The following is a 26,326-nucleotide window of genomic DNA, read 5'->3' on the forward strand; positions in this document are numbered from 1 at the left end:
AGGGCAAAGAAACTGGCTATCTACTGCCTCTTTAAAGTGAAATCCGTTGGAAGCTATGTCTCATTTTTTTAAAAAATTAGTGATTACTGTTGCTATTTTTGAGGCAATATAGAATAGATGTAAATCGATATTATTTATTAAAAATAACAACAGGTGGGCGATTTACTAAGTTGCAAATAAAGCCCCTTAAATATGTCATGAAAGCACATTTGATCATTGAGCCTTTGGCCATTTTAAAAACCCTTGAGTTCTGCTACCTTCTGCTTGGGACTCCTCCTGCATTGCTTTTTCCTCCTGCTGTGTACTGCTTTGCTGTTCTTCCTTCTGCCTGCCAAATTTGAGCACAGCTGCTCTAGAGATTCCTCCCGTCTGCCCTGTGTTGATGTGGTGCCAGTAGGGAGGATGCTGCTTTTGGAGGAAGTCTCTTGAATGGTGATAACCCGTGCATCAGTACCAGTTCCATCTTTCTCCTGTGGTCTCTCTTCTTTCATCCTTCCTATATTTTGATTTTTTTTTCCTTGATAAATATGAAAACACTTTTGCTAAACTTACTGAGGCTGCTCCTCTGATATTATTTTTTCCATTGGTTTGAGTTTCTTGAAGATCCTGTACACCCCTGTGTGCATTTCTTGTCTTTCCCTTCTATTGCCATATGCTCCTCCTTTTCTCATTCATATTTTAGTTGTTGGCCATGTGGTTTTGGGGGGTTTTTTTTGTTTGTTTGTTTTTTTTTTCTTTCTTGGCTGAAAGCTGGACTTGATTGCTTTCACTGATATTCTTGACTATGAAGGATTGACCTGCCAGGATGACTGAAAAATCCTTTCCTTGACTGTGCTGTAGTTGTTTGTGCTTGCCAGATCCTGTGTTCATTTGTCTGAAGGGATTTGGAGTGAAATACTCGGTTGTATAGGGTATATGTAAAACAGTGATAAATATGTTTCAGGAGTTTGGGATTAAGAGGGAGTTGATGTGCAGGGAAAGGAAGGAGAAATGTGTAATTACAAGTTGGGAACAGCCTTGCAAGAAGGACACAAGGAAGGGTGAAAAGAGTCAACAAGCAGAAATTGATGCACAGCAAGTTCCACCTCAACATGAGGAAGAACTTCCTTACTTGAGTTGAGTGTGCACTGGAACAGATTGCCCAGAGAGTTTGTAGTCTCCCCACCCCTAAAGATACTCAAGGAATTCCTGGATGCAATTCTGTACCATGTGCTCCCTGCTTGAGAAGGGTGGTTGGACCAGATGACCAACTGTGGTACCTTCCAACCTGATGCGTTCTGTGATTTTGTGAAGGATAGAGATGACTCTCTAGTGGGAAGGGGGTCAAATGCCTGAGCCTCAACATTTTCAGCAGCAGAGATGTTGGGTCCCTCTTAAGATGAATATGAAAGAAGGGCTTTTTAGTCCCTGGATTATAAATAAAATGTGTAGTGGGATTATGAACATGCATCCCTTCTTCATCCAGGAAGAAGCTGATTTTGTTCCTATGCCCTAAGCCCGAATTCAAGTGTTCGCTATTTTACCTATAGTGTATGAGCTGCATGTCCTCCTCACCTGCATGTTTGAGATAAGACTTTCCAGTGGGGTAGGGGAGTGGGTATGAGCAATTTCTAAACTTAGAAAAAAAGGATGGGAGTTTTTATTGAACTGTTTGGAAGCTGATGATCCTCCCCTAGTACAGCTCCTAGTCCAGCCCCTAGTACAGCACCAGCGAGATTCAGGTGAGACATGACTAAGACTTAAGTGTAATATTAGAGGGGAAAAAAGCAAAGTTGGTATGTTTGGAACAACAGCTGACTTATCCTCTATGGATAGTGGAACAAAGACCAAAGTCTGGGACTAGTGCATTATAGTAATTCAGGTGTGGTCTAACAAAGGGTGTCTTGAGCTGTCTATGTCCTTGCAGTGTGGAGGAGGAAAGGTGGTGGCTTTTATCAGGAATGTTGTCGGAATGCTGTCACCTCTCGCTGAGCATAGTAGTTATGAGAGTTGAACATAGAGTCTTATGAGAATTGAACATACAGTCTTATGAGAGTTGAACTGACTGAAGAATCTTAAGGGCAGAAAGAGCAGAAAGAAACTTTGACATTGCTCTGGTTATGAGATCAGCCTATTGGCATATTAAACGTAAGTGTAGTTTTTTACTGCTTTGTTGCCTCTTCCTGCAAAACTCCCCACAAAGTCAACAGTGAATGCATCTAGAACTGAAGATCACGTTTCCTTCTAAATTATGGTGCATTTCAGTGTCACTCAAAGATCATTTAAACAATAATGGCTGTGAAAGAAAAATCCAACATTGTAATGAAGTTCGTAACACCAGGTATAAAATACTGCTCTCCTGGCCCGGCACAGACATATTTTGACATTAAGAATACAATTTTCTGTAATCTGTTTCAGTCCCAAGAAGAGATATTCAGGAATTATGAAAGTCCATGGTTGTGTAAAGTTTATATTGATAATATCTCCAACTGGTAATTTTGCCCCTAGCATTCCTATAATGTAAAAGCTACTGAAAGTGATGTTTGAGCAATATGCAGTGCAGCAGTGTCACAAGGGAAGCCAGATGGCTGCAGGCACCCAAGAAGGTAGGAGAACATGGAAGACAAGGTTATGGCACTATAAGCAAGATGCTCTCAAGTCCATCTCTTTTAGATGGGGATTATATTTACTTCAAATGATCTGTTAGAGTTCTCTTCCCTAATGTAATGCTTAATGAAGCTTCTAGAATATCTACTGCAAACATAAAATGATTCACCACTCAGGCACCACAGAGACATGAAAAGTTTGCAAGTCACCTCTGTAAGCATCAGTATCATCCTGTTGAGTGTTGCAAATGCTCCCCACACATGGCCAATTATACTCATTTGTGAAGTACTCACAACTTCCTTCCCAAAAGCTGCAGAGCAATACATGGCACTGTCAGGCTTCCCTGGATCCTTTCTTCTCCGGGTCACACAAGGAAATACTACACTTATTTTGCTGAAGGGGAAAACAGGAGGCCAGTGAGGTTTAAATGGCCAGAGGTGGGGTTGAAAGCTTGGGTAGAGCCAGATAAACCCCACTGTTTTGCCTGTTGGGTAGCATTGCTGTCCTCTGATCTATCCACATATCTTGGGTTTTGAATGTGGAGAATTCGTGTTTTGATGGTCACAGTGTGCATGCACACTGAGACCACATGACTGTCAGATGGGTTAAATGCCAGAAAGATTGGTATTCTGGAATTGCAGTGCTGAGGAGTTAAAGGTTTCCAGATGATTGCACTGGGTTAAAGATTAGGTCACTTGCATCTGTGAAGGCAGTGTGAGGCAGCAGAGTGGGCTGTGTGTGCAACTGCAGCCCAGCTGGAGCCTTTAATCAGCCTTTAATCAGTGAGTGCTTACACTTGGAACTGGATTCAGGTTTTGTCATTCTAATTCTGATCTCCTGGAACAGTACCTGGTAAAGTACCTCCCCTAGCTCAGCCTGTACCCGACAGCTCAGCTAGACTGGGGTACTTTTTTATACCTTTCTACAGTAAAACACTCACGCGTTTGACATATCTATCATGCTTTACTGAACTTGTGATTATAAAGGTAATTTACAATAAAGCAATTAAATAAACAATAAGTTAAAACACAATACATTTATACATAGTATTTCCAAGGGCTCAAAAGACTATCGGGTTCCAATACATAAAGACTTTAAAACAACATTAAGAATCAAAGTGTATCCACGCCTATACTTATCATTGTAACAAGTGTTAAGACTCCCAGCGATGTACATTTTTGGTTACAGTCCCTGTATACGCACAAGACCAGTGAAATGCTCAAGCAATTGCACAATTGAGAAGAGCACTACAAGAGACAGGCACAAACGATGTGCTGGAAGCTGCCTGGGGAATACGGGTTTTACCTCTAAATTGAATTGACACTTGGGACAACAAATGGAAAGCGCTAGCATGCTTTCTGGAGCACAGGTGTGATACCCTAAGGGAAGGTTAGTGCTGTCTAGAGAAATACCCCACCCTTCTCCAGACACTTGTTCCCTTGTGCATCTCGCACTACCCTTGAGCCAGTGCAAAGCCAGTGCTTGTTCATTTGCTCAGTGAACCATCCAGGGAGAGTGACTGAGCTTAATCCTAGCTCAGCAGTGGAACATGAAAGAGCACTAGGCTTGAATTCCTATTTCTCCGGTTATGTTCACTGTGCAGATGTGCTGGCACCAGAAAGCTACCAACACAGGGGAGGGACATGATGCCTGGGAGCAGGAGGACTATTTCTGTAAGCAGCAGTACTGTTAAAAACATCTTGTGGAAGTATGAGATTCAGCTTATTATTTTTTTTTTTTTTATTTTGAAACAAGGAACATGTTTTTAACTGATTTATAGTGCAAATCAAAGAGTCAAAAGCAAATTATGGACTCTGCCAGAATATACAGTAAACTTTTATGATCTATCTCATCCCTCTTTCTCTCTGCCTCAGCCAGTTGGTGCCCAGGGACAGAGCAGACTTTAGGTTTTGATATTGAAGGGTGTTCGGCGTAAAGAGTGCAGGGCCACCAGGCAGCAACCACGAAGCAATGCTCCAATATTGTAAATAGGATCTGTTCCTCCTCTCTGAGTACTCAAAGCCCACACAATAGTTGGTACAACAGGGGCTGCTACAGCCAGAAGATCCCCAAGGAGACTGTTGCTCCAGTATCTCCTCTTTATTCCTGTATTAACATACTCAAAGGCTTCATCATCATGAGTTTCTGTAAAATCAAGTTCTTTCATGAAACGGTTTTCATTAACTCTGTGCTCCACCTTCCTGCATGGAGACTCCATAGGAGACAAAAGGATGGCAGAATTGGGATCACTTGGAGTTAAGTCCACTAAGATACCAGAATCACTGAAGCTTCCAAGAGAAAATTCACCCAGTTCCTTCAGTGAAGAAGGTGGGCTTAGAGGACTGGTGTCTTGAGCTCTGAAGATGTTTTGAATGAGCTGCTCCACATCCAAGCTATATGGCACCACATCAGTCTGGATGGCCTGTTCCACCATCATGTTGCTTTTTTCTTTTTCCTGGCAATAAGTTAGTTTTCCATCCAGAATGATTTCAAGCATCTCTTCATTTACAGCAGCACTGAATGGAGCTGGATCACTCAACTCAGAGGTTGTGGTGGGCAGACTCTCTCCAGATGAGTCAGTCCCATTAGCTCTGCCCTCACTAAGAAGCAGATCACTGTCTGCCACCTCCTCCAGACCTTGGTCCTCTGTGATGGGGCTGTCTGGCAGGGTGGTACACAATGATAACAGCTTCCCCTCTGAGTCGCTCGTGTACTCCAGGCACTGCTCATCCCTCACAGAGTGGTTCTGAGCCATCTCCATGCTCTGCAGCAAAGATTCCAGTTTCTTGTTTTGAATGTTTATATCTGTGAAGTATTTCTGAATTTTTTTGTCTTTCTCAGCCAAGCTGTTTTTCATGCTTTCAATAACCTGCTTGAGTTGTTTAATTTCGCTTCTTGCTTCCTTTAAGGCCAGTTCTGCCTCCACACGATTGCATTCTTCCTCAATCCAGTCTTCCCTCATCCGTCCCAGCTGAGCTTTAAGCTCTTCTATTTCTGATTCCCTGTAGCAAAATAAAAATGATGTAACACTTCTGCTGACTGCTCAGTTAAAATCAACATGAGGCCTCCCATCACACAGTGATGGCTCTGCTGCTGAGATGCTCCAAGAAGGAAGCAAATTTCTCCAGGTGCCATTTGTGACCACCTCTGAGAGAGCCAAGATATGCCAGCTGATGGCTAATGGGAGTCACTGACCTCCCCACAAAACCAGCAGCCTTATGGGCTGTGCCATGATCCTGGGCAATCTGAGGCACAAGTGGTGACCTCTAGGTCACATCTAACCAACTGTAGTGCTTAAAATCTCCCCTACGGCCTCACCCTGGAGCAAAGAGGAAACAGCTGCCTGGATACATCCCTAGTGCCTGCCAGCAGCTTGTCACATACAGCCAGAGCCAATGCTAGCCTCGGACAGCCAGGGAGCTCAGGTCTGCAGGCACATGGGGAGCAAGTGGAGGAGAGGGGACTCCTATGTCAGTTCCAGGCCTTGCTGATGCAGAGCAAGCGCACAGGGTCCCTGGAACTCTGTCTTGGGGCTCAATTCAAAGAGCCCTTTGTGCCCCCTTGGGCTGTCTGTGGGAGAGCCAGCTCTCAGAGTGCAGTTTTAGTAAGAGACATCTGCTGCTGCGTAATGCATGTTATCACTTCTTTGCTCAGCATCCACACAAAGGGCTATTGTGAAAAATTCAGTATGTAAGTGACAAAAACACAAACAGGCACAGTGGGTATGAATTTCTCTCACTGAAGAAAAGGGGGACATTTGCAGTTCTACTTCACTGAGAGAGGTAGAACAGGACACTAAGGTAATACATGCTGGCAGGTAGAAACTGTTCTATGTATAAAAGGTCTCAATGTAAATCAGACTTATAAAAAGTTGTCCTTTAAAAGTATTTTACTGTGAAAGTTCCAAGAAGGAAAAAGCGACAACTATATTTCTAAATAAATTCATTGTTTTGCATCCCCTTAGTACACTCTGAAACCTGAAATACTGTAAACAACCTAACCAGACTAATTGTATTTCAAATTTCTTAATGGAAACTTCATTGATCAAGAAATTAGTAAAAACACTCAAGATTCCCACTCCTAAATGTTCCCAAATAAATCTTTCTGACTGATTTCTAAAGTGAGGTTTACCTTTCTTTGAGTTTGCTTTCAGATTCCTTCAGCTTGGTTTTCAAATGTCGTACTGCCACTTCTTTCTGCTGCAGAGGAGTCAAATACTGCTCTGGATTTTGTGTCTTAATACTGTGATTGTCACTACAAGAATTGTATCTCCCTGATCGCCTGAAAAAACGCAAAACAAACCATCACATAACATCACTCTTACAGTTCTTAAGTCCTGGCAGAATAAAAAACATCCCATTGACTGAAAAATGCAAAACTTGACTCAGCTGGGGCTTCTCAGTGTCCACACAAGTTACTTCACCTTGCAAATCAAAGTACTTGAGGAAACAGATGATTTGTAGCTACAGTGCAAGATTTACTATTTATTGTACTTGGTTTCAGTGTCATTACATCAAATGAGGCTTTTAACTTTATTTTTACTTTAAAACACCTGGACATCCCCTCACCCCAAACAGGTGGTGTGCCCAAGAACAGGCAGGGCAAGGGTACTCATCTACAGCCAGCCAGGTAATGCAGCCCAAGGACTAAGTTCAGCTCCACACAGGATCTATAAAGCTGAGCACGCTGACATTTACACTCATCCTGTCTAGCTTTGGGTGTGTATCTTACATGCATGGCTGCTCAGTTGTCTGGGACAGAGGGCAACAGCAGCAGCAGGGTGGCCATTTCTTCTCTGCAACATTTGTCACATGCTCTGGCAGGTATCTGTGTTGTTTCCTATACAGGAAATTGCTCTCCTTAGGGAGGTGCCTAAGGCTAGGCAGGGTGAATTTTCGCCCAAGTGTATCATGTTTCCTACACTACCCCACCCAATTCTCTTTGAAGTGAAACCAGTAAATCCTCATGAGAACTGATGGCATGAAATAGCCTGCCTTGGAGTGAAAACCAAATGCAAAGGACTTTGACTTAAAGTAAACTTGAATTTTACAGTGCTGAAACAATAAAGCTTTTACATGGTATGGAGAACCTTGCTGACTGTTAAGTTACCTATATGAAGCATCATAACTATGGTGAGGAGCAAGATGACCTGCATGGCAACTCCTACAGCTCATCCCACACTACAGTGCAGAGAGAGTGTCAATGTACCCAACACGAGGAGGCTGAAACACAGACTTGCCTCATCACTGGACTGCTGTCACTTCCTTTGTATGAGCCTGAGTTGCTGCTGCTGGCTGAAGAAGCCCTGTAATTCTGATGGATGTTAGCAGGACTCAGATGGTTTTTGCACAGTGTTGATGAAGCATCCTTTCCATGTGAAGCAGGTGGACTGGCTCCAGACTTGTAGGATAAGGATCCATTATTCCGACCATAAGGACCACGACTGGAGAAGAACCAAAACAGTGAAAGCATTATTCTCATCACACAATCCATTATATGTCTTATTTTACACACAAAGTTTCCTAAACAATAAACCAGAGAGATAACTGTGAGTGGCTGGAAAGAAATGAAGTTCTGACATGATCAGGCACTGCATGTTCTTCCACTGGCAGGGGGCTCTCAGTCTGAATTACGTGTTCTAAGGAAATCTCAGCCATTTTACATCTCTCTGTGGACAGCACAGTTCCCAGTGACTGCACCAGATCATCCACATTCCCTGAATCTTGGACTCTGTTAAGTAAGGAGAGGCTTGTGGTCTGGACTAATGCCAAAAGAACCACACTCCAGCTCTCCCTGGCCAGGCCTGCAGAGTGGTGCCTGTGCATGGAGGGTTGCTGTAAGACTGCTTTCATGCTCCTCGGCAAGTAGCCTGAGGAATCACAGTGTGCAATGAAAACAGATTTTTGTTTGGACCACTCTTCTTTTCTGCCTTTGGCATACTGGGTGCTTCATCTGTCATGGTCAGCTATTCATTCACTTCGATATAGTTTGAGCCCCATGGAGAACAGGCTGAAGTAGTATTAAAAGAGACAAAGGAAAGCACAGTATTTTCTTTTTTTCTTCCAGTTTTTATCATACATATTTACCTTTCTCTTTCTGTTCAAAGAATCTGTTAACTGTGTGTGCTTGAAAGCAATTGGTATCCTCCCCGCCTGACAGCTGCCCAAGGGCTGGAGTGCTCTGAGGCCAGCTTCCCGGGATGTGTCCTTTCCTGCTCACTTGGTTTGTCAGCCTACACTACTACACTGCTACCTTGACTCTCCCATTGAAGTTGTTCTTCTAAACGGTAATGAAAGGGCAGGTTTAAAAAAATAACATAAAGAAATCCAAACAAAAAATACCATAAAAAGGCAAACCCAGCCAGCAAAAGAGAAGGCTTGAATATAAAAAATCAAATACCACAGAATTATGAAGCAACATCTCTTCTTTAAATTGTTTCACTTGGTTTTTTCCCTTCTCAGCAAATGGAACAGTTTATAAGGAACAGATGGTTGAGTGGCTGCTGTGAACCTTCATCACATTGCTGTGGTTTGGGTGATTTTGTAATTATTTTACAATGAAGTACAGGACTGTGGTTTGTGACAACACTGAAGTGTTTCATAGCAGGAACAGTTAAAAAAGAACATATTGCAAAGGAGATATCTCTTTCCACTTCATACAGTGTATCATCAAATCTGGTGTGTGGCAGAACTTGCAGAGACTGTGCTTAACATAGCAGGGCATCTGAAGGAGCCTTATTACAGAGGACTTCTGTCCAATACAGGATGTCAGTATGCTCTAGTTTAAACTTATCTTAAAATGTCCAGTACTGTATGAAATGACACAGAATCTTACTGAAATTAAGGTGATTTTAGGGCTTCATATTATACTTAGTACAATTTTTTCCCACAGCCAGTAACTTTACTTGTTGGATGTAATCTAGCGGGAACTCAAGTAGTGTTTATTTTTCTAAGAGCCTCATGATACAGATAGGAAAGTGCTCTCACAGTCCCATTCTGACAGCCTCAGTGTGCCAGGGCACATCGTGACCCTCATGACTCTGGTGTGACTCAGGCACACGGGTACCCTGCTGCTGTCCAGCCTGCCTGCCAGCTCTTCCACCACGGGCAGGAAACCAGTCCTGTCCCTGGGAACTCCTTCCTCCTGCTCCACAAAATGTAACCAGCAGGGATTGCGTGGGCAGAACACAACCTGCGCTGCTCCATCTCAGTGCCCCTGTGTTCTCAAGCTGCCTGAATTGGCAATTCACAGATGACAGGGAGAAATCTTACAGAAATCATTCATGAAAGGGTCATTTAGACAGATGAGTATGATATAATTTTTTTTAAAAAAACCTGCCTATAGGCTGGGCAAGGGTATTTCAGAAAAAAAAAATCCAACATCCAAGGCAATACTGTCTACTTCTTACAACAACAAAAAAAAGATCATGATCTGGAAAGGTGCAAGCTCAGCTGGCAATTTATGACAGAGATAAAACAAATTGTTAAGGACCAAAAGGTTTAGGTTAACTGGTTAGAAATACTGCTGTTAACTAACACACCCAGCTCTCTCTCCACTCCAGCCAATGCCTTTTCTGCCTTACCTGATTCTATTTCTCACACTTGCAATGAATAAACAAAAAAAAAAACCAAAACCAATACCTGGCTGATCTGGTATACTCACAATTTTTGTGCATTGAATACAGCTTTTTTTTTCTTTCTTATATTGCAGTTCTCACCAGTGTGCTACCCAAGAGCCTTGTGTTAACCTTATTGTTTTAAAATGCAAGACCTTACACAGTAGTCTATCTTTGCACTAGCCATATTCAGGAAAAAATTGCTTTGCTTACTTGCGAGAAAAAGAAGATCTCTTGCTTCCAGCAGCCGACATATGGACTTCAGGTGCTGAAATACTGCCCGTGCTGCTTGAAGAGCTAAAATCGGCTTCACTGCCTGGAAAGGAAAAGGAAAGAGTGAAAACATGATGGAAATTATAACTCAAAGATTGTTTTCAAAATAACAGTGAATCACAAGTATCCTTCCTTTGTCTGTTCTGGGTGAATTTCAGAAGTTGCTTGGATTTTCAAACATCCCTGGGGACAGGAGCTGGGTTTGTTCCAGATTTTCCACATTTCTTCAGAACTGGCACTTCAGCAAGAGTAGAAAAAAGCTATTTGGACATAAAACCCTCACACTACAGAAGCCATTTTAGGTCTCAGACAGGAACACTTGTTGTGACAACCTGTTTGCTCTCTCACAGACATCGACAGACGAATGAGGCTGCTCATGTGGCTCCTTCAGGAGCACAGTGATTAGGAACACACCACTGTAACTGGGTATTTCTTATGCTTTAAACCATGCAGAAAAACTGCTCGCTGCTTCTGTTTTGTTTTCTCAGATAACGTAAATGTACATATATATAAGTATAAACATGTACAGGCTAATGGTATATCTATATATTTATCTACATGCATATGGAGATTTTCATGCGGTGCAAAAGCGTAGTGAGGCAGTTCTAATAACCTTCAAATAATCCAGTAATCACATGTAGGTCTCAAGTGCTTCTCAGGTACCAAGTCATCTGATTACTGATTTTCTACGGATCACACCTTTTATTTCACAAGCTCTGGCATATACAAGGAAAACTGCTTTCATTTTGCTAAGGTAGATAGATGTACTAAGAAAGTCTTATCCTCTGGAAGAAAAACACACCAAAGCTGTATTTTTTTTTCCAATCTTTCAGTCTAATGGGAAACATTCTATGCCATACCCAGGTCTCATGCTGTTGAGCCACAGTAATGATTGGTGACTTTAGCTGAGGGTATGCAAATAACTCTCCAACATCCTTTAAGCAGCTGACCAAGCACAGCATTTCTCACTTGGGAATTTCTGGATGTCATCCCATGGATAGACATCCCCAAGCCAGCAGCTGCAAACTTGCCATTCTTGCTATCTTTTCCACACAGGAGAGATGCAGCTGGAGCCACCATCATCTGTTGCAGCTAGACCTTCTAATCCTCAATCTCTCTTAAATTCTACACAGAGCTGATGGTGAAAGGTGCATCTTTCACCCTGAACACCTGAGACTGGGAAAAGGCTTTGTCAGAGCCTGGCTTCACAGCCTTAAAGAGGCTGAGACAGCCAGTAACCATTCTTACCATAGGGCAACACTTAACAACTGGCCTTAGAATAAAGTGTGAATGGATTTAACCCAGTACTTTCTCTGCCTCATGACATCTGAGATCAGCCTCTATTTCTCTGTGTCTCTGCATCAGCCCATCCCAGGATATTCCTCAGCCCAATTTCAAAGTACTCAGATACAAAGTTTAGCTCTTCAAAAGGGGATCCCAGGGACCCAGTTCTTGCACCTCTAACCAGCTCCATACCCAGTACAACACTCCTGATAATCAGACCCAAGCCACCACACCCATAACCAGATCAGAGCTGTGTGCAAATTTGCAAGGGGAGGAAGGAAAGCAGCAAAGCCACTTGGTTTCACAGAGTATTTATATCATGTTTACAGATGTAAATGTGAGTGACCCTCTCCTTGGGAAGCAAAATTATCATGGGACATGACATTCCAAGAAGCAACAGAGTTTTCCTGATAAACAAAATATCCCCATCTACAAGACTAACATACACTCCAAATAATCTCTTGGTATCACATTATACCTAAAACTACTTTTCTAAACAAGACCCAAACAGGTAAACATGTCACACAGATGTCATACCTCTGGTGTTCCGGTCCCCAAAACATTCCTGTGCTTGCAGGACACCAGCAGCTTTCCCAAGGCAAGTCCTGGCTGTGGCACAGAGAGCAGGAGCCCTAGCCAAGGTTCATCTCTGGGTAAGCAGATCACATCATAATCAGATCTTGCTATCGAAAGCATTGCCGAGTAGCAAGGCTTAACAACCGCCTCTCCCTGACCTGCCTGGCTTGGAGCACCGAGAGCTGCAGGGCTGGGCACTGCTGGTAAGAGCCAACAGAGCCTGAAAACAGAACCACACCATCAGCAGAGCTTTCTGAAAGACTGAACTGCATCTGAGACCAGGAACTGTGTCTGCAAAGCATGAACTAACCTTTCTGGCCCCAGTTCTAATAACAGCTACACACAAGCTTAACACTTCACAGAGGAGACTACTTATGTTTAAAATTAGGCATGTGGCTATTTATAGGATCTTTGAGAACATTTTATAAGTTAAAGGGGTCACTGCTAGTAATGGTTCCAAGTGTACAAATGATGTTCAAGTCAGTTTTGTCTGTAGCAGAGCTTGACAGCAATGTTATTAGGAGACTAAAAAACATCTTTTCCCATTTGGTAGACATCTCTGAGCAAAATAACATGGCATCTATCCATAAAATATCCATTGCAACATATTCTCCTGGGTAGGCGTGACTTCTCTCTTACAAATATCTAACAAAACATGAAACTCTCTGTCTAGCAGCAGTTCAGGCAAGAGCTGAACACGGTTTCTTGTTCTCCTAATGCCATTCTCCAGGCTGACAGCTTCCAAAGGATGACTTCTTGATTATTTTTATCACTGTGACTACGTAATGGCAAAACCTCACATATGTAAGCTCCAGAACAGCCCATTAATTTAGTGCTAACAATGAAAGAGACTGACATTTCTCAACCCCACATACCTTTGTCCTAAATGGCCGTAACACTTGTTTAGTTCCAATCAGAGACTTTTCACTTAAAATGACTCTTACCCCTTCCTGCAAAAGATGCTACACGTTGAGTCACCAGCTCCAGCAGTCTGTCATTCGGAGTTCACTGATTCATGTTCTTCCAGGCTGCAGCCCTCAGTGTCCCAGGCCATGGAGACAGCCCGGTGTCCCTGCTGGGCATCCCGTGCTCCGGCCTCCCCCGCCCGGCAGCGGGCTGCGAGCAGCACGCCCACGCTACGGGAGCAGAGCTCTGCCCTGCTCTGAGCAATGGGAGGAACGGCACAGGGATGGCCAACCAAGTACCGTCACATTTTCCAGGGTTGCTCTTTGCTGGGAATGGGTATCTGGGAAGCAAGAGAGCAATCCTGCAGAGCCCAGCGCTCTTTACCGCCCGGTGGGCTGCGGCACCGAGCCGAGAGCGCTCTGCAGGCAGCATCGCGCTCTGCGCTGCCTTTTCGCCTCCTTGCTGCCCTGACAGCACCGCGACAGCCACTGGGCTCGGCTGACACCGAGGGAGGAGCAGGGAGCCCGTGCCAGCTGCGGGGCTGCCTCTGACAGCTCCGCCCGGGCAGAGGCGCACAGGGAGCCCGCGGTCCGCACGCGTGTGGCACCTGCCACCGCTGCTCGGGGGCTCCCGCTCTCCTGTCGCACACGGGAATCGGCTGGGAGACCCTTACGAACGTCTCAAGGGCAGGCTTTCCATCCTGCATCTGCTGCAGGGAGAGATTTGGGGGCGGGATTGAGGAGCGGGAGAAGGAGCCGCCTGTGCGAGGGCCGCTACGCCTCCGGCTGGCACGGCCGCGTGTTTATCCCAGCGGCGCAGGGCAAAGCCTCACCTTCAACTGCGTCCTCTGCCCCGCCCCAGCCACAGGGCAAGCACAACAGCGCTACAGCTCCCTCTTAAAAAGGGTCTTACCCCTTCCTGCAAAAGATGCTACACGTTGAGTCACCAGCTTCAGCAGTATGTCACTTGGAGTTCATACATATACATATACATATACATATACATATACATATACATATACATATACATATACATATACATATACATATACATATACTCATGTTTGTGGAGTCAAAAGATACGTTTCGTACATCAGAAACGACCTAGGAAAGAAAACCACACTGCTCACATGCACTAAAAAGTGTAAAAAAACCCCAAAACAACAACAGCAACAAAAAAGCTGCAGAGAAGCAATGAAATCTTGCTTTAACATTTCAGGCTTTTCTTCAAATAACACCCTTTAAAATGGCATATCTTTATATGTATATCAGTCTTGAAATAGGTTTTGCATATAGCCAGTAAAATAGAGCTGTAAAAAAAAAAAAAAAAAAAAAAAAAAAACAAAAAACAAAAAAAAACCACCCAGTGCTGACAGAAACAGCTTGTCCTCAAATTGTGAAGTGTTTAAATTTGCTGAGCTTTCTTGCCTTCAAAAGCACTTTGTGATACAGCAAAATGACCAAAATATGCATACATATTAACCACTTTGGTGCAGTTACTTGAGGAATAAGTGGCATGCTGTCTCTCTAGATAGCTTGATTTTGAGACGCCCAGAGCTTGGGCCTGACTGTGTGGAAAAATATCCAGCAACGTCACTAGAAACAGCCAGAAAAGTAGAGAGAATTCAGCTGTAATGTCCACTAATGAAAGGACCTGTATTTTTAAGAGATTTGGCTGAATTTATCTTGAGAGCTTTAATTCCCAGCTACATCTCTAGCTCCAATATTTAACAGCATAAGCAGTATATTTCCAGGAAGCAGTAATGCTGCTTTTATTTTTCTATTTAATATGGGGTTTTTCCTGCAAGATTTTGTACACCACAAACGACCTAGGAAAGAAAACCACACTGTTTGCATGCACTGACAAATGTAAAAAAAAAAATGCAAAGAAGCAATGAAATTTTGCTTTAACATTTCAGGCTTTTCTTCAGATAACACCCTTAAAAATAACCCATTTTGAAGCAAAGTCTCCTAGTGGGAAATGTGCTGAATTCAAAGTGTAAAGACCTTAGATGACAGTGGGTTTTGGTTCCAGTCCCTGGCCTTTGACTTATTATTTATTTGACTTAGGATTATTGTATGGGAGACTCCTATTTTGGACTTAACTATTACATTTCTCACTGAACAGCAACTGGGTAAAAGCAGATGTAACCTTGAGAGCAAGGAACAGGCCACAGCTTTCCCCCATGTGGACTGCTGTAATCTTTAGGTGACAAAAGCTGCTCTCACATGCTCTGCCTCTGCTGGTGTCACTCTCTCCACTACAATGAGAGGGGAGGAAGCTGAGGGTGCCCAGTACATTGCACTGGTTCAGGAACTCTTAGGATTAGTGTAGAATTGGGCTCCTTTGGTCTAAAAAGGGCACTGGACTCAGATCCTTTCCTCAAACTCTAACTGCTCAGATGTGACACAGCACAGACTGGTAGCACTAGCACTGCCCATATTTTAGAGGAATGAAACCTGCTGGGTGCCTGCACTCACAAAGATGGTCTGGCTCTGGGATGGAGGTTCACAGTGAATCCAAGGCATGCATGTGGGCACAGCCAGGACTACAGGCAAGTGACTAAGTCTGGGAGACGGGCACTTCTCCCTGGCATCTCCTGTGGGCACATCTGGCATTTTCTCTGCTGTGAATCTTGGATTTTAGTACTGAATCACCCCTCTGGTTTTATACGAGGTTTAGTCATTGAACTCACATTTGTGAGTTGTGCTCCACAAATAATGGCAAAAAACTGGGTACAGCAATGTCTGGCATCCTCAATCCTAAGGCAACAGGCATCCCTTCCCTATCCCACTGCACTGGCCAATGGATGAAACCATCACTCCCACTCTTTGGTGGACATCCACCCAACTGCTCAACAGTGCTCCCTCAGCAGACAGGTCCATGGTCACACTTCAGCTGAGCGCTTGGCCCAGTGACAGCTGGCATCTTGGGCAGCTGGCAGAGATGCAGTCAGAGGGGATGTAGAGAAAAACTTTGGGTGTGTGTCTCCATAAATTGTTCAAATGCGTTGGGCAAGAAGACTTGCAGCTCAAAACCAGACACACTTTTGGGAAGGACTGCAACACAGATCTTGCTTCCCTGTATTTGGATCAAAATGCAATTTTACAAATTATTATTTATCTTGATTTTGGCTCATTTTTCTTGCTTATTTTTTTACTTTGAAAGAAGGATTGTTATCAAATAATTAATCTCATTAAGCAGTTTTCTGATCTAAGTACTATAGTTTTAGTAGTAATCTGAACCACACTCATGCAAATTATAAGCATTGCAGATCTCAACATGAATACATAATGTGACTTATGTATTCTGTGAAGCCACAATCAATCAAGATCTTCTCTCAAAACACAGTCACTACAAAATAATTACTGACATTGGCTGAGAGCCATCATGCATATTCTGCATATCACTATGATCTGGGCTTGTGTTTTTCTTAATTGTTTCTAATTCACTGATTTGTAGAGAAGCCAAAAGTGGATGTTGGAACAGACAAAGAGCATTACAAGTTGGAGTTTTTTGCTGTTATATGTATTGTTAAGGCTATTTTTCATACAGAAGTCAGCCTGACCTAATTATTTTTTTGTGCTTCTGTATGGAGCTTGAGCCATTCTAACACCTTAAAAACTACTCCCACAGTTTCACTCTTCTGAACCTGAAGTGACCTTTGTCAGGGGGAACATATGCTCATGGAGCAGAAGGGAACAGTCGGGGGAACTTATCTTCATGTTCAAACAAAAAGGCTCTTTGTTATCAGAGACAGAAGGATGCTGCTTTCCTACACCAACCTCAATACAAACATTGAGACTGGAGATTCAAAAACGACATTGGGAGTTTTATAAGCAATGCTAAACTTGCATTTGACAGTTTTATAAATTATTTTAAATTATAAATTATTATTATTTATAACCTATGGACAAGTATGTTTTATAAGCAAGCATGCAGTATCACCTCAGGGGATTTTTTAATGTACTGGGCAGTACTATTTGGTCTGTTTGAAGGGAAATGGATAGGCTGGTCAGAAGTATTTTTAGGAACTGGAAAATGTCATCTTTGGCACGGATAACATAGCAGTACACAGAGAGGCAGCAAACTTCATCAGAGACTGGGAAAAGATCCCAGCCCTCCTGTCACATTGGTGGCAGAGGTTTAACAAAGGGCTTTCAGAGGCCCCTTCAACAACAGATTCTCCCAAATCTGGTCCCTGTGTGCAAGGAGGAGGAGGGCACAGTGTATCTGCAAGTGCGTGAAATTGCATGCAAAACCTGATTCAAGTGAAAGCTTCTGCACAGTCACCCTTAATATAAGACATATGGTTTTCATTTTAATGTGCATAAAACATTTTAAATCAGTTTGACATGTTTTCAACAGGCAAGGGAAAAACACTGGATGGAGAAACATATCTGGGGGGTAACTGATGAAACAACCCTGCAATTCCAGGATGAAAAGCAAAATTTGTTGTAAGCTAATAAAATATTTACTGTAACACACATGTTGAAATTATTACAAAAAAATAATGAAGTTCAAGTGCCATCTGTTGAAAAGAACAGCAAAACCTTACGCAATTGGTTGCATAAGCTATATTTTTTACAGTAACAAATCCAAGGTGGGTCTGAGGCCAATGCGTTTCAAGTTATGACTGCCATCATTTGCTCCTTTTTTTTTTCCACTCTTACTGTTAAGAAGCAAAAATGACAGACAAGAAGCCTGTGCTTTTTCAGCTTATTCATCCTTGCAGGTTTGTGGTCAAGCTGTATTCCACCAGCTCTAGCAAACAGACAGAGCCTTCAAAAGCCAACAGCTTCCTATTATTTACAGAATCTAAGAAAGGTGGAACACAGACCTGTAATGAAGTGCCTCAGCATGGAAGCAAGACATTGTAATACTAATAAAATATGAAACAAGCCTGGCAGAATTTTCATTTCTTTAAAATACATTTTATGTAATGGTGTATATAAAATACACTACTATAAAGCAGGTTTACTATTTTTTTATGCCACATTAAAGGCGGTACATTTCAGAGTCCTTGGGAAAGCCATGTCCACCTTGCAGTAGCTGGAGGCTGAATGTACAAAACGAGGCTGGGTCTCCAGCTCCTGGGGGGAGTTATGTCTGTTTTGGAACTGGTGCTCTCCCTAACTGCCACCTCAGCTGGGAACCACCTCCCACCAGTCACACTCAGCAAAGCTTCTCAGCTCTGCCAAACTCATTTCTGTGCATGTCTAGAAGCAGGTCAGCTTCAAAAGAGGTGAACGGTTTGATGGCTCTTTCAAAAGACCTGGGTGGGTGTTTCACACTACACCACATAAATCAGGATCCACACAAAACAAACCCAATGACAGCTTTTATGCTGTCTGCTTTTCTTGGGAAAGAAAGGCTCCACCTGGATTCTTAGAGCCAGGCTTAGCTTTGAACTGGGAGGATGCTGCACATGATGTCCCCATTACACCCCCAGGAACACAGCATGCAGCAATAAGAACTTGATAAAGAGATGAGGCCCCATCCTTGCAGCTTGTCATGCCCTTCTCCAGCTCCTCCATAAAACCACCTAGTAGTTTGGAATGCCTGTCTTCATTAACTCCTGCTACATGGGTGAAATCCATACAGGCCCGAATTTCCCACAGCTCCCACCTCCATCAGAAGACTCCACCCTGCACACAACACAGCCGAGAAAACTGCTCTCTGCAATCTAGACTTTTAGCAAAGTTGAGAAACTTCTATCTAGTTGTTCTGGCTGCTGGGTTTTGTTTTGTGATTATTGCAGTTTCTTTACTGAAACAGGGACTGGACATGCATTTTTCCTTTCTCCTAGGCTCTTCCCAAGCTCAGAATTTTTAACTTCAAGGGGCAACCAAAACAGAGTGAAGACATCTAAAGCACAGTGTCATTGGGATTTAGATATCTACATACATAAAAGCAAGTAAAATACCACTGCTTAAATAGGCCAGATGTTTAAAATGGCACCACTATCTGCAAAGATCTGATAAGTTGTTTATGCTTTACCTTCCCTTTCTGAGCCCAGGCACCACCCACTCACCAATGCCTTTAAACAACAGTGAAATCAAGTAAGTGAGACTGGCATGACTAAAATAATTCATTAATTTAGCTTTCCATCCCTATGCATAAATACAGATATATAAACACAAGGAATGTATTGATTTATCCACTCAATACTGCTCAAAAGTATTTGAAATAATAACTCTGACAGAAACAAATCTTTTAGGTAGTAATTTGGTCACCAGAAAAAAAAAACAAGATCAGAGAAAACTGATCTTTAAGTCAAACTAATTTTTAAGTCTTGATATTTAAGTCAAACATGGCCAGAAAAATATAAAATCAGATTTTTCTACTTTCTGTTTGAAATTAGGCTTTAATTATGAAAGCTAATAAATGCCTTTCTTCTTTTAAAAATGGGGTAAAACATAAATCCCCAAAAATTCAAAAGATTTTAGACTGAATAGGCCTTTGTTCAGTTTGAAACAAAGATTTTCTTTAATGTTTTGATTTGGCAGCAACCCCCAAATCAATTGTTTGCACAGCTCTGCTTTTAACATAGTAAGATGTCAAACAAAAAAGCAATAGGGGATGAAAAAAAAACCAGAAAAGGAAATAATCTATCAATTCCCCAGTAAACACTGCTCAGAAAACACTTTAAATCCCATGAATCTCATTAAAAATGCATTAATAACCTGGAGAAATTCCAAAAAAGGTCAACAGTAATGATAACAGCATGGCAGGGTACTGTTTATGAAGGGAGATTAAGGGAAAGCAATTTGTTTATTCTAAGATAAAAATGCATACTGACAACACAGTTTATCATGGGAGGGGGAATATTGCTGGAAAAGTGTAAAGAAAACTATGTAACAGCAACACAGGGTTCTGGCTGTGATGCATGTTATTTCTTGAAAAATTACTTGAAATAAAAACTCATGGTGAGTGGGAGTTGTGCATAGGAAAATGTATCTGGAATAGGTTCAGAGTACTTTAACCGGGGAAAGTTAGGAAGCTATTTTAAACATTGGCATAAATAATACAGATTGTAATTTAAAAGCAGAGGACAAAAAAAAATTCCTAAGGGAAGATTCATAATGGACTCTTTCTCATGCACAAGTGGGCTGAAACCCACAGAAAACAAACACAAGGCACAGAAAACTCACTGCAGTAAATAAACAAATGTCAAGGCATGTTCTATGTTGACCTCACACAGATTTTAAAACAAGTACTTAAGAGTGTGCAGTGTGTATAACATCGGTTTCTCCTTTCTGGCTCAAATTCCGCTCTGGATTAGCAGAAGAGAAAAAAACCCAAACAAACCTGTTTGAATATACAAAAAGAATTTTATTGTTTTTACTAAAGATCACAGCTATTGCCATCTTCAATACCTACCTCTAAACCCCAGGGCCCTTCTTATGCCAGGCCCTCAGCTGCCTTTTCCTGATGCAGGAGCACATCCCTGCAAGCCCCAGGAGACCTTCATTTCTATCAAAAGGCATTTGGGTCTAAAAGATGTATTGTGTGGCACGGATGTCATCCTGTGCAGCATCCCAGGCAGTGCCTACAGAAGCCCCACACCCAGGTCCCCTCCTGCCTGTGACTGCAGTCAGAGCAGTGGCTCTCTCCTGGACCAGGAGCGAGGTTAAGCTGGAGGCCACGGGCATCCTCGGGCCACGATCTGCCTGTGACAGTGGCTGTCCCACTTTCTGTGTGTCTGGAGCAACAGCAGTGCAATTAATGGGCCAGGGAGAGAGAGACAAAGGAGTTACCGTGTGCCTGCTGGGAGTTCAGCTCTGAACGCCCAGTAAAAGAGGAACTGAATGAAAGTGGAGCAGCTTCCCTGGGAGCAGCCACCCCGCATCCCCTCAGCCCGCCCGGCGGCTCTGTATTAGGGCACTCCTCTGCTTTGTGCCATAGTCCATCCCCCAAAAGGCACACACAGACATCTAAATCGAAGTTCCCTTTCCATTTCCTGAACTAAGCAACAAGGACCTCCTTTTATTTATTTATTTATTTATTGTAAGGAAGGAGGTATGTAACTGCAGATTTTTGCCCAATGCCCTGAATTGCAGGCGGTCTGTGCCACCAGTGCAGAGCTGGGCAGGTCACTGTGTAGAACAGGTGGGACTCAGGCTTTCAGCTTCTACTTGCCAATTGCTCCTTTACATCTTGCTGGTTTCTTTTTTAGATCCTCCTTTTTTGCTGTGACATCTGGGCACTTGCTGCAGCCTGAGTCTTCTGAACAAAGAAATATATTTTGAGAGGCCACAGCCTACCCACTAATTGCCTATGCCTCTTCTAAGCAACATCTAAAATAATGTTTTAGAAAGGGCTGTACTATAAAATTTGTGACACAGAATTAAAAGATGTTTTTTCTATGCCACTTTATCAGGAATTTGTAGACCTGTGTTAAATACTATGAAATGCTTTGAAGCTGAAGCACTACTTGTAGCTTATATTTTGCTTATTCATGTTTGTAAGAAATGTTTGGGTATTTGAACATGTTCTTCCCAACAATTCAAACAAATTTGTTTAAATTAAAAGTTTAAATCTAAAATACATATGAATCTAAATTAAAAACCTGCTGCTATGCTAATAATTTTTACCTACCTTTCTAAGCATCTTTTGCTTAAAATATTTAGATTCTGGTTATATTCCAGTATTATTTTTCAGAAGCTACAGAGCACTTATTTCACTTCAGTGTATTTAGTTAACTCTAGCACTTACTTCAGTGTATTTAGTTAACTTTAGGACTTTAGTTAGCTTTTAGACTTTAGTTAACTAAAAACACTTAATTTCTGTGCATCCATAGCACAAAATGGGATTCAGAATCTCCCTTTGCAATGCTAGGCAGCTTGGGCAGCAGTCCTCACAAACTGGACAAATGGAGAGTACCTGAGCTTATCAGGGATGAATGGAAGAGGAAAAAGCATCTAATGAGAGCTACTTGAAGGTCCAATGTGCTCTTCAAGCACAAACTTTCTTCCACAATTGAATGTCTAAGAAATTCCCATTTCCCTTTCCATTAAAAAAAGAAAGAAGCCAAAAAAGAGAAAGAAAAGTCACAGAGACTGTGGTTGACTTCAGTAAGAGCCAACAGGAGAGGTGTCAGAGGTCTCATGAGGACACAGGAGAGGCGGGTAGGATTCATCTGACTAAACATGGAAGTCTTCCATGTCTGAGCCAACCTCAGTCCCATTCTCAGTTAACATTAACAAGTGACTTCTCAAGTAAATGCTTCAATATTTGGTCAGAAATGTCACACACTAGATACAATGGATTCATTCATTCTATCACCTTTAAAATAAAATAGGACCTTAGTGCACTCATGCAGGCAAAGATAATTAATCCCTACACTGCAGATTGGGAGGTCAGATAAATTGGGGCCATCTCTGCTCTATTCATCTTGGATGAAGACCATGAATTCACATGTCCCTCACCTCCAAAACAGCTCCTGTAACCCCCAGAAGGGAAATGGCAGGTTCACCTGTTAAAGCTGTTTTGTGTCCTTTAAGCAGTGGAACCAACCACAAGGACCAGAGACAGTCAGAACCCATGTGCTACTGAAGGCTGTCTAAGGAGACAATTAGAGTCCAATTTCACTTCCTCTGAATCACAAAAGGTGAGGGATTTATGCCAGACAGAGAAGGTCCAACCAACGGCATCTACTTGCTGTGCTGGGTCTAGAACTAGAAGGAAATATTCAAGGGGGCCATAAGAATCTGGATGTCCAGGTGTTTGTGGGGGAGGCTGGGCTTTGCAAATGCCAGATCCTCAGCAGTATCACCCCCACCACCATCCCCCAAACCTCGCAGGCTGGCCACCTTCCAGCCCTTACTGACTGCTACAACCACCAAACTTCTGCAGGGTGATGTCCCTCTGGGCTCAACTCCGCAGCACAAGCTCTGAGGATGGCATGGGCTGGAACCCAGACAGGGTGTCCTCACTTCTGGAGGGTGAGATGTGCATGTGCATCCTCTCCAGAGCACACCCTGCTCCTCTGGGACCCACAGAACTGAGGCCTTAATAACTCCCTGTGCTGGCAAGTGAGGCAAGCAAATCTGCACTGCTCCATAGCAACAGACATGAAATTAAAGCAGTAAAATATGCAGGAGGACTCAGCACATAGAGAATTATTATCCAGAAACATTTTTTTATTTAGAAAATCAGCAGTAGCTATTTTGTGTGGGTGCAAAATGAAAGGTGAAGGGAAAGAAGAAAAGCAAAAGTAACTAAGGGAAAGAAGAAAAGCAAAAGTAACTGAGGAAAATGAATAGCGTTAAAAACTTCCACAACTGTATTTGCTCGATTCTGTATTAGAAAAGGTCTCAGAAACTTTAGTGTCACAAATGAAATTATGAAATACAGATAATAGAAAGGGAGAAGAGTGTGGCTGAAACTGTACAGGGAACAAATGATGCATATGGTTGGATTTGAATGTCAGGATGGTTATAATGGCTGCTATCAGGTGAAAGACAGAAGTGAAGCATTCAAAGCATGTGCTTACATCTGAGAAAGATGCTTCCTCCCTTTTTATGCCAAGGTGATGTTTTAAAAAACAGATCAAAAGCCTTCCAGAAGCACAAGTACTTGACCACTGTGTATATGCTCTTTGCCAAATATCAAGTGGCTTAAAGATATAATGCCCAAGGTAAAGCCCTCCACATCTGGTTTAAGTTACTCAGGGAACCTGGATTTTTGCTCTTTCTCTTTTCAATTGCAACTCCTCTGTACCTGTCAGAGAATCTATGCTCTACACTTATCAATAAACATAGTCAGATCAGGAGATTCCTTGGTATTAATTCAAGTAATTTAAGGGAAGAACTAATGGTCAGTAATAGGCAAAACGTTCCATTATTTGCTATCAACTCAATTCACTTGGTCAATCTTCAGAACCTTTTTTGTTCTATGACCAATTATTTATAGTACACTGAACCTGAAGTAGCCCATTTCCTAATTTCAGCATTCTTATGCATGTGACAGCAGCCACATATCTAAGTAATTGAATATTTCTAGGATTGGAAGCATGAATTTCCCAATTTCACCACTCAAGTATGGTTATCACTGGTTGCAGGATGGGAACATGGTGTTCACTGATTAAATACTGCATTTGTAACCGGGTTAAATGTTCTTTGCCATACCCTTGCTCTAAATTATCCCTCCTGCAAGAAAAGGGGAAGTCTTGGAATGTGGGTTATGAGGTCCTGTTAAATAAATTACAGCAAAAAGACAGACACCAGTCTTCTTATTGCTCATACCTTTGTGGGATGGAATGAAGAATGCCAATTTGTTTTAACTATCAGTCAATGCACTTTGCTATCTCCAAACAGAGGTTTTCCATTGGTTTCGGGGTGGGTTTTTTTTCAAACAACCAAACAGTGTGACTTTGTGTTAGAATACACAGTACACTAGCAGCATTTTAAGAAGGGTTTCAACATAATAGGTAGACGTCCTAGCAAGCAGTTAAAAAGATTCATTAATTTCTTTGCATGCCATAGGAATTGTACAAGTTAGCACATTCTGTAACTTGGTTTTTGTATTCTGTTCTGCTGCTCCTGAATAACAGGGACAACAGATCTATTATTTTCCAACTGCTTGCAGAAATTTGGTACAGAGAATAAAGAAAAGTCATGCAAATACCAGATACAATGTTCTTGGATACATGTGCTGGTAAAACATGTCTTTCTAATATTTTATGGAACTTTCCAAGATAAAACAAAGTCCTATCATTGCAAATGATGCACTCACAAGGAAGTTCTTGACAGTGAAATAAATTTCCATAATTACCTGTAAGACAATACTCTCACAAAACTTACACACCAACTCATGTTTTTCAAGTGAAGCACATACACACACATACATCAGAGTCAGACACTGCTATTCCCCACACTGTCAGACTGAAATGAGGGAATGAGTTGACAAAATACCTGTAAAATAATACAGCCAGATGTCAGGAATATAACCTAAATCAAAATTGTATTTTGTTTTTAAAATAACCAAAGCAACTACCTTTAGAATACAGACAGATACAGAAGTAAAATAGCAATATGGATTAATTTATTTGCTAATTCTATACTAATGGATTAACTAGTCCCTATTCCTTGCTTTCACAGGGGACTCCCAGAAATAAGTTCTTGGAAATTTAGTGTCCTGGGAATCTAATCCTCACATACTAGACAATTAAAAAAAGAATGAAAAAACCCCAAACTTCAGGAAAAGCATTATATTTTAACAGCCAGACATTGTTAACAGATAAAACATGCTTTGCAGCTAACACTTCCATTTCTTCTCTAATCTGTTTGGCTTATTTAAATTCTAGTCTTAATATTTCCAGTTGTCTAGGGTAATTTTCCTTGCCTCCCTTTTGGTCACTATCAGCTCCAACACTGACTAAAAATGTTGGATGTACCTGCACCTATTGAATACTCACAACCAAGTAAGGGCAATACGTTCTGCTCCACCTGTCTCTCCTGAAACTCCTAATTGTCCCGAAGCCTTCAAAGATTAATCTGTTCAGACTGGGACACCCTATCCCAAGGCTCATTTACGGTGGCTTAATAAATTCACCAGGAAGAAGAAGGAAACACATGTTGAGTACAAGATTACTTTGCCTTGTACTTACTATTTGCTAAATAACCTTTTTAGTTGAATAGTGATTGTTAAAAGATAATTTTTTTTCCCAATATACCTTCATTTTTATGAACTTAAGTGGCAAACAAGGGCAGGAAAAACATGAATTGTGCCTTGCAAATACTTAACTATAGATCTGGCTGATGCACTGTTTAAAAGACAAAACAAAGTCCAGCAACACAGCATTAGAGAATCGCTGGGAGGTAAAAGGGACCTTTTGAAGCCACCCAGCCCAATTCTCCACTCAAGCAAGTCTAGCTGGAACAGGCTGTCCAGGACCATATCCAGCTGAGTTTTAACTACATCCATGGATGGAAACTCCACAGCTTCTCCAGGCAATATGTGCCAGTGTCTGACCACAGACAAAAAAAGTGTTTTCTGGTGTCCAGATAGAATTTCTTGTTTTTCAGTTTGTGCTTATTGCCTATTGTCCAGCAAATGTAGGTGCTCTGTGTGGTGGAAGCC

At 42.0% G+C, this 26,326-nt stretch overlaps 1 protein-coding gene across 2 annotated transcripts in view; it reads right to left on the reverse strand.

The window, feature by feature from the left end:
* Window positions 1–3,529: 3,529 nt before the first annotated feature.
* Window positions 3,530–26,326, reverse strand: part of SYBU (syntabulin) — a 40,104-nt gene continuing 17,307 nt past the window's right edge. Inside the window, exons 1-5 of one of the 2 annotated variants that reach the window (XM_064394812.1) lie at window positions 12,296–12,423; window positions 10,415–10,517; window positions 7,826–8,029; window positions 6,718–6,867; window positions 3,530–5,588 (exon numbers count right to left, since the gene is read on the reverse strand). In XM_064394812.1, the coding sequence (XP_064250882.1) occupies window positions 4,490–5,588; window positions 6,718–6,867; window positions 7,826–8,029; window positions 10,415–10,455 (1,494 nt within the window). In that variant the 5' untranslated portion in view covers window positions 10,456–10,517; window positions 12,296–12,423 and the 3' untranslated portion in view covers window positions 3,530–4,489. Of the gene's footprint in view, window positions 5,589–6,717; window positions 6,868–7,825; window positions 8,030–10,414; window positions 10,518–12,295; window positions 12,424–26,326 lie in introns of those variants that run through there. The other variant, XM_064394804.1, reaches the window with a different exon arrangement.

This window comes from Passer domesticus, chromosome 1 (assembly GCF_036417665.1).
Source record: "Passer domesticus isolate bPasDom1 chromosome 1, bPasDom1.hap1, whole genome shotgun sequence".
Lineage (NCBI taxonomy): Eukaryota > Metazoa > Chordata > Aves > Passeriformes > Passeridae > Passer > Passer domesticus.